Raw genomic sequence first — 13,325 nt, forward strand, 5'->3', positions numbered from 1 at the left:
CCTCTCGCCCCTCCACTTCATTATCTGGCCTCTTTGCCCATTCCCTTCCCAAAACTCACCAGCCCTCTGTGATCTTTCTCCTTGGGTAGGGACCAGGCAGCAATAAGATCTCCTTCAGGGCTGAGGCGTGCCGGTGGCAGCTCTTCATGAGTTGTGGATACTGCAGTGGCTGTTTCCATTGTACAATTCTGCTGCAGAGTAAGCAGCAGATCACTAACAGATTTATGAAATAAAAAAACTATAGGTGTTAATTTGAATACTGGAGGTGGCAAACCTGAACGAGTCCAAGAAATCTAAGGGGGCTAATAATAAGGGAGGGAAAGAGCTTACTTACAGGCCGATACAGTACAGTGCGCTCTGCTGGAGCGCCCTGTTAACGAGCGGCTGGACGTGCATTTTTGATGCACTAGCTTTACCCCTAAAGGGTAATAGCGCGTCGAAAACAGCCATGCCGCACATTTTACTTTCAGAAATTAGCGCCTACCTAAAAGTAAGCCTTAATTTCTCTCGGCACCGGGAAAGTGTACAGAAAAGCAGTTAAAAACTGCTTTTCTGTACACCCTCTGACTTAATATCATGGCAATATTAAGTCAGAGGTCCCAGAAGTAAAAAATAATTTAAAATAAAAAAATGTAAAATCAGCCCGCGGCTCGCGGGTTAAAAACTGGATGCTCAATTTTGCAGGCGTCCGGTTTCCAAACCCGTAACTGTCAGTGGGTTTGAGAACCGACGCCGGCAAAATTGAGTGTCGGTTCTCAAACCCGCTGACAGCCGCCACTCCTGTCAAAAAGGAGGAGCTAGGGACGCGCTAGTGTCCCTAGCGCCTCCTTTTACCGCGGGCCCTAATTAGCATATTTCTATTTACTGTATCGCGCTCACAGGACAGCAGGCACTCGCCCGCATTTCTTTCTGTATCGGCCTGTTACTATGTAGCTGCTGCAGACACAGAAAGCTAAACATTGCCCTCAGTGAAGGGAGACTTCTTCCTTAAGAGGAAGAGGATTTTTCACAGTCTGTAATAGCTTCTTGACATCTGTGGGCAGGGAGTATTGATCACTCAGGCCAGGCAGTCTCCAAAGCAAGTGCCCTTTATTTATAGTGTAGTCCCTAAGTCAACAAAAAGACAGCTTATTTGCCACACGTTGTCAAAAGAATGATGTAATGCACTTCTCGGCAGCAGTTTCAACTGATTCTTGGACTGGTCAAATGGTTCCAGGACTCTGCAATCTCAAAGGTTCTGCAGGAGCAGCTCCTCAGCTCTACCTGCAAGCTGGGAGTGGAGGGAAAGCCTGCAAAATCCTGACAGATTGGTTTTTCTCAGCCTCAGCAGCTACATGCTATTTCTGGTCTAAGGAAACTTTGACATGCCTCCAAATTTCGCACTGTACTGCAAGCTTTAATATTTCCAATCATTGACTTCTGTAACAGTGTTTATCTTGGCCTCTCGCATTCAACACCACCATTACAGCTTTTGTTAAACTCCTCGGCTCGCTTAATCAATGGGTTTGAAACAAATTGACCACATCACCCCAGCTCTGATTGCTGTGATGATTTTTAAATTGATTAATGATCAAACTTGTCCAAAGGCTAACGCTATTTTAAAATTTTACCAACCCTCAAGAAATTTACGTTCCTCTCAGCGGGGCTTAGTAGATGTTCCATCCCCTAGAATCGCACATCTACATATTACTCAGGAATGCTCTTTTTCAATTGCCGGTCGAGGTCTCTGGAACGCTTTATCAATGAAGCTACGTCAGTATGATTCGGTCAAAAGTTTTAGACAGCTTTTAAAGATCTTCCTGTTTGAGTCGGCTTATTTTTAGTGTTTTATTATTTTAGTTTGCTGGGTTTTTTAACTGACTATAATTTTACTGTTAATGTATTGTTTTATTATATATTGCATATTTTATTTTATTTCATATTATTTCATTTAATATAATTAGATGTATGTTTCCTTGTACATCACCTAGACCTATTTTTAGCGTTAGGTGATTCATAAACTAACGTAGAGTTGAAAATGCAAACTACATAGGTTATTTTCCTCCCCCTCCCAAACTAGATACGTCCCTGGGAAATGCCTCTGCTAAAACAGATAAACGTTACGCACATTATTTCAAAATGCACGCGCTTTTAGCCACCTTGAGGGAAGGCAATTTTCAGAGACCGATTTACATGGGTGTATCACTATTTACCTGCATCCCTGGCTTTGATAATTATTGTTCTAAGTTGTAGCCACGTTTAGGGGAGGCATTCCTGGGGGGGAGCAAAGACAAAACGTGGATTATATTTTCAAGCCTGCCCGCCCTTTGCTTCCACATAAAATCTACCCGTGCACAAAAGTCCCTGGCAGGATTCAAAGGGAAGATACGTGCAGGCTGTTTCTTTGACACTTGGTGCTAAGTCCATGAGTAAAAAAGTACCTGTGGATTTTGTCCCAAAACAGAGTGTGAAAACCAGCCCCCATGTGACCGAGTGTTCACAAACCAACATACCTTATCAGCCCAGCAGACTGAAGGTGATTAGAGTTCTTTATATACAGACAAATAATACAATGCAGTTCCACATATGTATATACAACCGAAGAAACGTTATTAATTGTGACCAGGCATTATTATTTCCATAACAAAATAACGCTAGGAATGAAAACTACTTTGATTGGTGTTGTAAGGTTTTGACACGGTATAAAACATATAATCAATCTCTAGAAAATGAACAGAATATAGTACACTATGTATATTACAAAGACTTGCACAAGGTGTAAAAATATACACGGTTCTGAGACAATGATCTAAACTGGTAAAAAAAATACTCCAAAACATTTACAAAAAGGAGACATTAATACAAAGTAATAGCAGGAAGTTCCATTTCTTGGTGAGATCCATACCTGCCAAGACAATGGCGGTGCACACAGGGCGTAAGGAAGATAATGAATGTATGGTCCATTTATTTAATCCTTCCAGAAGACTGGTCCTATTTACAACTGAGTTTTGTACCATTATAAATTATCTCTTGCTCTGAAAAAATACCATTTAGGTAAGAGAGCTCTCCTCCTCCTTGGGCCAAGATGCAGGTGTGGTGTGAAAAGCTTGGGTAGTACAAGAAGACGAAGCCACAGAGACATGAAGAAAGCTTAGAAATTCCAACCCATGACGGAATGTGATCTGCTTGTCAACTCTTGAGGGTAATTTTCAAAGGCAGAGAAATGCCTGTCAGATATATGGGTAAACTTACGTGTGAATGTCCTCTTTGCGTCTAAGTTTACCCATGCTGAGTGGTGGTGCAGGGGAGGGGACTTACTTTTAAAACGTTTGCAACATAAATTTTCCCAAATAAACTTTCTGCACATGTGATAGCCAGCATAACTGTGTGTGGGTAAATTCAGTGGGATAATTTTCAAAGCGGACTTATGCACCAAGTCCCCTTTGAAAACTGGTGCAACTTGCACGTGTTTGAAAATACCTCCCCTCTGTGACTTAGACAAAAAGCCCAGTGATGCTCGGAGTAGCCAGAAGGAACAAAGCTCTTAAAAACACGACAAAAACTGGAAATATCAACTGCAACCCCTCAAAGCAAAGTCATTTCTCATTGAAGGGAGGTAAACATTAGATATTTCTGTTTTATTTCTGGTATCCTGTGGCTACGCTTTTAAACATTTTACCATCCTGACTTAAGGAGCTGCCAAAGATGGTTGCCAAGTTCCCCCCTATTTTGCCAGGAAGTGCTCCTGCAAGTCGATGTCCCGCTCTATCTTTGTGGGAGCAAAATCTTTCGACTGCATCATTCTTTAGCATTTCCATATTCATTCACTGATGAGTGGGTCAGCGCAGATGCTGCCGTAGAGGCAACCGTGTATTCTGACTCTTCCAGTTGGCCAGAGCTGAAAACTGGGATTGGAAGAGTAAGGGGGACCCAGAGAAAAGGCAACAGCCAAAGATCAAGTGGACAGTAAGCCATCTATCTGCCACAATAACATAAAATCCATGTTCAAGCCTAAACTGATCAATTTTTTAAAAAGTATAACAGGATACAAAAATTGCCCTACCCACATGGACACACCAGTGTTTGCTCTACATGTATGCTCCTTTCCTCTTCACACCTCTTGCTATTATTATACAAGGCATCTTGGTAACTTCCTCGGGCTGAGAGAGAAAGCTGGTAAAGCCATTCTTAGCCATCCAGCAGGAGATTTAGTGCCTGGTGGTATGTCTGTCTCCTCAGAGGCTAACAGCGCTGCCAGCCTCAGGGATAGGAGCCAAGGCCTGGAATGGAATCGGGGTCTTCCATGTCTTACAACGGAGCACCACCACCGAGCTGGTCCATAAAGTCTCCACAGGAAACTTACATTGTTGGAGTACACATGTTCTCTCCAAACTGCTTGGTCTTTCCGTTTTGGATAATGCATAGCACAAGTAAGGCGTACATTCTACCATTTCGGGATTCCGCTCACAGTCTGCACTGACGCTGCAAGGAAGAATCGGTTAAGGAACTCGGTAGGCTTTAGCAAAGACGAACCTAACACTATTTTGGTTTCCATGAACTTCAGCTGGGAGTACCCAGCGCTGTACGGTACATGAGCCCAACACAAGGAGGCGTTCAAATCAGCACTATCCCCCCCACTTCTGGGGCAGATTATAGTAACACTGACAATGCAAAAGAAGCGACTGAGTTTCCTGGCATGCGTGAAACCTGTAGGGTGTCCCTTCATAAAGCCACAGGGTATCCATAGCCAGGGGGGGGGGAAAGCGAAACAATCTTTTCCTGCCGTACGCCGCCTTTAACATCGCAATAACACATCAGCATTTGGCCACACAAAAGTTCAGCTTTTCTTTCTCTTTCAGTAGGCAGTCATTCAAAGAGAGACGTCCTTTGGCAGCAGGATGCTTGACTTTTGGTAAAAAATTATTTCTCCGCCTCGTCACCAGCTTCGCACACTTGGGCTCTGCTTGTTCAGTTGTCCCCAGGGTCCTCTTCCACCCAAGCCACTATCTTGCCTTCCCAGCCGGGAATAATTTCATCATCATTGAACACCTTTTTAAAAAAGAAAAAAAAAAAAAAAGCGAGAATGAATTCCTGCAGGTTTAATGAGAGGGACTTTACTCACACCAGGAAAGAAGGAAATGGATCACTGTAAAGACATTATGGCGGCAAGCAGAGTCACAGTGTCTGGGGGTATTTTAACCTGCAGATATTACACCAGGTCTCAAAGGAAAGGAAGAAAAATCGAATAGAAAGTACAAGCGTGCTTTCTCTTTGCAAACTGCCTAAGGAAAAAGGATCAGCAGAGATTTGCACCGCTTTCTGGGTGGGTGATTTTTTTTCCTTTTTGAAACAACGTGCAGAGTTTAGAAAATGCAAAAGTACATATGTTACTCCCCCCCCCCCCCCCCCACCCGACCTCAGCCCCGCCGCTGAGCCGAAGAAACGGTGCACATTACCCGGCAGACTCATAACATAAGACGTAGCCAGGGGTGATGGAGGGACCAATGAGGTCTTCAAAGCTCATGCAGAGCATCGTCTCTAAGTAACTCTTATGTTTTTCCATCTTCACCAAATATTTAAATTATCTAAGACTTTGTGAGTATGTATAGTATTTTCAAGTGATGCTGGGCAGCTCTTCAAAAAAGCCCTGAATACAGTACAGTAATAATTTTTAGACTTTTTAGCCCATCTTTCCAAAATAATGCTCAAGGCAGCTTCCAACATTATTAGTATTCAGATACAATAAGTCGCTGCCCCGGAAAGAAGAGAAAATGCAATTTTTTCCATTCTTTTTCCTGCTCCCAGATTTTAATGAGGGGTGAAATATGACCAAACCAGAAGCAGTTGTCCTGTATCCAACTTTCTGACTGGTGTAACTGCCATCTAAGAACATAAGAAATGCCATATGGGGATCAGACCCAGCATCCTGTCTCCAACAGTGGCCAGTTTGGATCTCTAAGAAGTACTTGGCACATCCCAAACAGGTGATCCATTTCTCCTTGCCCACTCCCTGGGATGCATGATGGCTTTCTCCTAACTCAGGAGGAGTAGCTTAGTGGTTACAGCAGTGGATTACAAACCGATAAAGTCAGGGTTCAGATCCCACTGCTACTCCTTGATGACCTTGGACAAGTCACTTTACCATCTATTATCTCAGGTACAAATTTACATTGTGAGCCCTCTGGGAACAAGGAAATATTTACAGTACCTAAATATAATCCACTTTAAAGTATCAAAAAGAAGAATATCATTAATAATTGTATATGGATTATTCTTTGAGGAACTTGTCCAACCCCTTTTAAACTCAGCTATGCTAGATCCTTGACCACATCCTCTGGCAACAAATTACTCAGCTTAGTTTTATGCTGACTGAAAAAAAGGAGAATTGGTTCTTACCTGCTAATTTTCGTTCCTGAAGTACCACAGATCAGTCCAGACAAGTGGGTTTTGCATACTTGCCACCTGCAGTCCCTCGGTATTGACCTATACCCAAGTCACACTAGAGTGAAACACAACTATTTCCTGTTCTTTCAGGGTGAACGTCAAACCAAAGGTTGCAGCCCCTGAACTAGAGCCCCACATCAACCCCATGGAACCAATCAAACCTGGTAATCCTGTTTAGGTTCTGAATATATACATAATGAAATTCCTCAGATTACATCCTGGCAAGTTGAACAGTCTTTAGTCTTTCATAAATAAGGGGTTGGGCCTCTGGACTGATCTGTGGTACTTCAGGAATGAAAATTAGCAAGTAAGAACCAATTTTTGTTTCCTGTTTGGACCCCAGATCAGTCCAGACATGTGGGATGTACCAAAGCATCCGTACAATGGGCGGGATTGTGAAAGACCTGCTCTCAACACACTCACCAAAACTCCATTCAGCCGGCGCCTGAACATCCAACCGGTAATGCCGAGAGAAAGTGTGCAGCAAAGACCACATTGATGCCCGACAGATCTCCTGTGGCAACACCAACTAACATTCAGCCCAAGAGCCCACCTGCACCTTAGTAGAGTGCGCTCACAACTCCTCTGGAACTTTCCGACCCTTGCAGAGATAGGCTGAAAAAATTGCTTCCTTCAACCAACGAGTAATAGTCTCCTTAGAAGCCTTACATCTGACCACCAGAAAATGCTGTTGGTCTTCAGTTACCGCAACAGTACCCGACAAACCTCCCTTGCCATTGGCAACTCAGACCAATTTGGAAACACAGGAAGTTCCACCTGGTTAAGGTGAAACGAAGAAACAACCATGGGCAGAAACGAGGGTACTGTGCATAAAGACACCCCTCCTCCATAATTCTCAAAAATGGCTCTCTATAGGACAAAGCCTGTAACTCCGAAATCCATCTGGCCAAACAAATTGCCACCATAAAAACCACTTTTAGGGTGAGATCCTTTAACAACATCTTCCATAATGGCTCGAATGGAGATTCACATAGCACTCGAAGGACTAAGTTCAAACTCCATGCCAGACACAATCTGTGCACTGGTGGCCGAAAATGCTTGGCCCACTTCAAGAACTGTACCACATCCAGATGCGACACCAAAGGCCTCCCTTGTAGCTTACCTCTGAGTCATCCCAAGGCTGCTACTTGCTCCCAAAGGGAATTGTAAGATAAGCCTTTGAACACACCCTGTTGTAAAAAGGCCAAAATATGAGGAATCTCCACGTACAATGTGTATGGTCTCCTGGCCTGAAGCAAAGTGGCAATAACCGCCATTAAATAACCTTTTAACCTTAAATGTCACCACTCAAAAGCCAAGCTTTGAGACAAAAGTGATCCGCCCGATCCGAGAAGATAGGCCCTTGTTTTAACAGGCCCAGAAAATGAGCCAACCTGAGGGGTCCAACTAATGTGAGATGAATTAGATCTACGAACCACAGACGACATGGCCATTCTGACGCCACGAGTACCACCCAACCTGGATGTTTCTTAATGCATCTCAACATGCAACCAATTAATGGCTACAGAGGAAACACATACAGCAAGATCCCTGTTGGCCAGGGGCGAACTAGAGCATCTATGCCCTTGGCTCTGACCTCTCTTCTGCGACCAAAAAACCGCGGCATCTTGGCATTGTTCCGTGACGCTATCAGATCCAGCTGAGGGCTGTCTCAACAAACCAGAATCAGGTCAAAGGCCTCCATCGACAACTCCCATTCCTCCAGGTCCAGCTGTTGCCTGCTGAGATAATCCACTTGCACATTGTCCTTTCCGGCCACATGCGAAACTGCTACCCCTTCCAAATGCCGCTTCGCCCAGAAAAAAAAGCCCTTGGGCCTCCCGAGCCACGATGTGACTCTTTATGCCGCCCTGCAGATTGATATATACCACCACCATTCTCCGAGAAAACTCTCTCCATACGCTCCCGGACCTGAGGAAGGAAAAACATCAACACCCTACGAACCGCCCTCGTTTCCAAACGATTGATAGACCAGGCTCCTTCCGTAGGTGACCACTGACTTTGAGCTGTCCATCCAAGGCAGATCACCTCCAAGCCACTGAGGCTGGCATCTGTGGTCATCACTAACCAGTCCAGAGTCTCCAGATCCACTCCCTTCTCCAAATTGTGAAAAGACAACCACCATGAGAGACTGGATCCGGATTCTCCCTGCAGTGGTAAAGGCCATTGACTCTCCTCCAACAACGGACTCCAAAGGGACAGCAGCACCCACTGGAAAGGCTGCAGGTGGGCAAATGTCCATGGCACCAAATCTAGTGTAGATGCCATAGAACTCAGCACCTATAAATAATCCCAGGCCTTGGGAACTGGCAGCCTTAAGACATGCCCTATCTGACCCTGACTCTTTGCGATTCTCTCCAAGATGAGAAAAGCCCTGCCCACCTGGGTATCAGACTGCGCCCCCAGATAATCCAACGACTGGGTCAGCACCAGATGACTCTTGGCCAAATGTATCACCCATCCAACCAACTATAACACCTCCATCACCTGGTGCACTGCCTGACAACATTCCCCTTTGGACTTTGCTCGAATGAGCCAGTTGTCCAGATAAAGGTGGACCAGAATCCCTTCCCTCCTTAACGCCACTGCCACTACCACCATCATCTTTGTGAACATTCATGGTGCCGTGGCCAACCCGAAGGAAGGGCCCAAAACTGGAAATGCTGTCCCAGCACCATAAACTTCAAAAACGTCTGGTGCTCCAGCCAAATAGGGATATGCAGATAGACTTTCATACATCCAGGGCCATCAGAAATTCTCCTTTCCGAACTGCTGCAATAACCATCCACAGCATCTCCATCCGGAAACATGGCACCAGCAGCACCAGGTTAACCTTCTGGAGATCCAAGATGCATCATGTCATACCCTCTTTCTTGGGAACCACAAAATAGATTGAGTACCTTCCATGCCCCCTTTCCAGAACAGGAACTGGCACAATAGCATCCAGCCCTTGCAAATGAAGTAGATGTCCCGTATCGCCTTTCGCTTGGATCAGGATACGCAATGGGATACCATGAAAGCATCCCATATTGGATGAGAAAATTCTAAGGTGTAACCATCTCTTATCACCTCTAGAACTCACTGGTCCGACATGATCCTAGTCCACTCCTCGTAAAAGCAGGACAATTTCCCTCCTCCTGTTTCGACCGAAGGGTGGACCAACCTGACTTAATTGTGAAGTCTTACCTCTTCTGGTTCCCTGACCGGCACCATCCCTAGAAATCTGGTGGGAACACTGCAAGGTCTGCTGCTGACCTGTGGCCTGCTTTTGCCCCAGACCAAAAACGCCTCATATCCCAAAATCAGGCATGCAGCAAAAGGTCTTCTTAATAGCCTTATTGTCTTCCGGCAATCTATTCCCCTTGGATTCCCCCAGGATTTTCATCAACTGCTCCAGGTCTTTGCCAACAGCAGCTTCCCCTTAAAAGAAAGAATACAGTTGTGACTTAGACCACACATCTGCCAACCAGTTATACAACCATAGCAGCCTTCTCGCCACCAATGCAGAGACCATATTCCTGGCCGACATCCGAACTAAGTCATATAGTGCTTCCGCACATAAGCCACCCCAGCTTCCGGCTGAGCTGCCTGCTTAGAATATTCTGGTGAATCACCAAGTGCAAACAGGCCCACTGCATTAGACTACCACAAATCGCCGCCTGGATGCTCGAGGCTGACACTCGAACATCCTCTTCAACAGGATCTCCAGCTGCGGTCTTGCGCATTCTTTAGGATGGCCAACCCCACCACAGAGATAGTGGTCTTCTTTGTGACCGCCAAAACCGCTGCATCCACCTTGGGCAGCCTCAGCCGCTCCAAGGTCTCCTCCGTCAGCGGATACAATTTTGCCATTACCCTGCTGACCTTCAAGCCAGCTTCCGGAATATCCCACTTCCAATCCACTAGCTTCCTGATCCTCTTGGGCAACAGAGAAGCCTTCGGCGGATTCTGCAGGCCATCCAGAACCAGATCCACACCTTCAGTGTCTGAATCCTCCTGAGTGACCTTGATACCCAGCTCATCTAAGACATGGGGAATGAGGGGCCTCAACTCTTCCTTCCAAAATAACCAAACAACCTCTTTGGTCATCCCGTTTAGCCACCGAAGTCTCCTCCAGATCGGCCCCATCAGGTGTGCCTGTTCTTAGGACTATCCCTGGGTCATCTCTTGGGTTGTCCTCCGGGTCTCTACCAGCCTCAAACAGATCCTTGGCATTCGCATGGTCCATCTCACCCGAGGACTGAGCCAGTCCCAGGCAATGCAGCAAGACTCCAGAGCCCCCCCGGGCCCACTTTGAATCTTTTTGAGGGGCACTGTGGACTCCACTTCGGGGGCCACTTCTGGGCCGCTCCTTGCCTGGCCAAATAGGCCTTGTGTAGGAGCAGGACAAACTCTGGAGAGAAATCCTCCCCATCCACAGGATCAGACTCCGGATCCCCCCACCCTCCAAAATCACTTCCGAAGGAGAGGGGGTGTCCCTTGGTCCTGTGGGAGTGGAGGTCTTTCTGCTGCATGTTTCAGGAAGCACCTCTGCACTTCCAGCCCCCCACCCCCTGGGAGAACTGACACGGGCCCCGACAAGCGTGTGCTTCTCCGGCTACCTGCCGCCTCCATGGAGATTCCATCACCCCCCTGAGGCACAATCGTTGCAAAGGGCATTCAAATTCAGCTGCATTCGGCATGAGCTGCAGACCCGACAGAATTTGGCACACTGCGATGTATGCACCATTGGGCCTCGCCGCTGATGCGCAGGAAACATCCAGACCGCAGCCACACTGAACAGGCACCCATGTCAAGCCCCGGACCCCCGTTGACGTTGAATACTTCAAACAGCCTTTCCCTGATGCAATCGCAGCCCTGCCACACCAAGGTCTGCCCGCGATCGAGACCACAGCCTCAGCTCCAGTCAAAGGACTTTTTTTTTCTTTATTTAAAATTGACAACAAAAAATAAATTAATACAAAGGCTACAATACTTCCCTGCTGCCAACTGGTGATCCTGGGAGAAGTCCTCCGCGGGGTTGAGGGAATCAGGACCCCTGACTATCAGGCCCCCGAGAAGATGCGGGCAGACCCAGCCAGGGTTTATCAACCCCTCGGTCGCCTAGCTCCACCTGAAGGATGGCCCACAAAGGTACCTAACACCTCAGGGAGCACTAACTCCTTTCTCTCTTGCTTCTTCTTAAAATCTCCAATTCCCTTTTTTTTTTTTTGTTCTACTCTTACTCAGACTGCACATTTGCACCTCTGCCATCTGCTGGAGACAGAGAAATACTGAGAGACTGCAGGTGGCGCTCTTGGTAATGTAGCAGTGCCTCAAAGCTTTTAGTTCTCTGCCTCCCTCTGCTGGCAGGGATGCAAGACCCACTTGACTGGACTGATCTGGGAATCACTTTCTCCAATTTGTTTTAAATCTGCTACCTGTTCGTTTTATGGCGTGTCCTACCTGAAAGAATAAATAATTATTCTCTATTTATCTGCTCCACCCCACTCGTGATTTTATAAACCTCTATCATATCCCCTCTTATTGTTCATCTCCAAGCTGCTGAGCCCTAACTTGTTGAGCCTTTCTTCTATAAGGGAGCAGTTCCAACCCCTTTATTATTATTATTATTATTTTTGCCCTTCTCTGTATCTTCTCTAGTCCGCTACATCTTTAAGATGGGGCCACCAACACTGAGCGCAATACTCGAGCAGTGGTTGCATCATAGATCTATGCAGAGGCGTTCTGATATTTTGTTCTCCATTCCTTTCCAAACACTTCCTATCATTCTATTTCCTCACTGATTGGGCTGCATTTCAAAATGCTCGCTGGGAGGAGGAGGAGAAGATCCCGTTTTCTGCCAACTTTTCTTAAGTAGAAATTCCTGATATTTTTCAAAATTAAGTGGAGAGCGCGACTCAGCAACACTGCACCGTACACATCTATGTGAAGAGTCTAATCTAGGTGGCAAAACATTTCACGTAAGGTAGACTATCAGTCTAAATGTTTGTCTGCTGCTGGTGATACACTGGATGCCATGATTGGTAGATCGAGACCCAGAGGTGAGAGGCTGAAGTCCTTCATTGGGAAAGCTGATGATCACATGCAGCCAGCTGTTCTAGGTATGAGAATGACGAGGCCGGTCCACGGCAAGGCTTCTTGTCTTGCTCCTCATAGCTACAGGCCTGGGTGGGGAGCAGGGAGAATAGGTAAGGGGAAAAGGTGGCAGCCTCAGAGGGGAGGCTACCATCACCGGGATTTCTGGTTTTCTCGAGGTACAGGAAAACGTTTAAGAGTGTACGGTACCTCCTCCTTGACTGTACCAAATTCCGGATCCAGGGCTTTGAAGTGGTACCTGTGGTTTCCTTCTCGACTGACAGCCACCTTAAAGTCACTCAGGGTCACTTCACCTAACCTGCAGCATCACAGTTAGGAAAGAAAAGTGGGAGGTAAGGAAACTGAAAGACCTCCTCCTAAAACATCAGAATTTCAGAAACAGAAGGAGGAAAGACTGCAGGCTAAAAATATCCCAAAGGAATCAGTTACTCTCGGATGGCTTCTTGGCTTGGGGCGTGCAGGCCTGTGCTGAGAGCGGAGCCCAGGTTCTCCGCATGGCCGCCGGGCTGGCCCCCCCCCCCCCCCCCCACTGAGTCACTGGGCCCTTGCCCTGAAATCTGGATTTACTTTTGTTTTCTCAAGTTCAGATGAATTAATTGGTCAGAATTTGCAAAAACGTAAATCTGGGCCATTTTTGGGGTCACTTTTTTTTCTCCTAACCCAAAATATATTTGTAAAAACATAACTTTTGACTTGAGTCTCACGCTGTGTAGCCCTGAGGTGTGAGAGTCCAGCAAAGCCCAGCCCAGCGAGGCCAAATCTTTCCTACAGAATCTTACTCG

At 46.3% G+C, this 13,325-nt stretch overlaps 1 protein-coding gene across 6 annotated transcripts in view; it reads right to left on the bottom strand.

Moving 5' to 3' along the window:
• Positions 1 to 2,510: 2,510 nt before the first annotated feature.
• DIXDC1 (DIX domain containing 1) overlaps positions 2,511 to 13,325 on the bottom strand; it is a 100,685-nt gene continuing 89,870 nt past the window's right edge. For 5 of the 6 annotated variants that reach the window (XM_029572391.1, XM_029572390.1, XM_029572389.1 and 2 more), the window contains 2 exons: positions 12,733 to 12,841; positions 2,511 to 5,028 (listed from right to left, as the gene is read on the bottom strand). In XM_029572391.1, coding sequence (XP_029428251.1) covers positions 4,948 to 5,028; positions 12,733 to 12,841 — 190 coding nt within the window. In that variant the 3' untranslated portion in view covers positions 2,511 to 4,947. The remainder of the gene's footprint in view (positions 5,029 to 12,732; positions 12,842 to 13,325) is intronic. The other variant, XM_029572393.1, reaches the window with a different exon arrangement.

The sequence above is a fragment of the Rhinatrema bivittatum genome, chromosome 12, assembly GCF_901001135.1.
Source record: "Rhinatrema bivittatum chromosome 12, aRhiBiv1.1, whole genome shotgun sequence".
Classification (NCBI taxonomy): Eukaryota; Metazoa; Chordata; class Amphibia; order Gymnophiona; family Rhinatrematidae; genus Rhinatrema; species Rhinatrema bivittatum.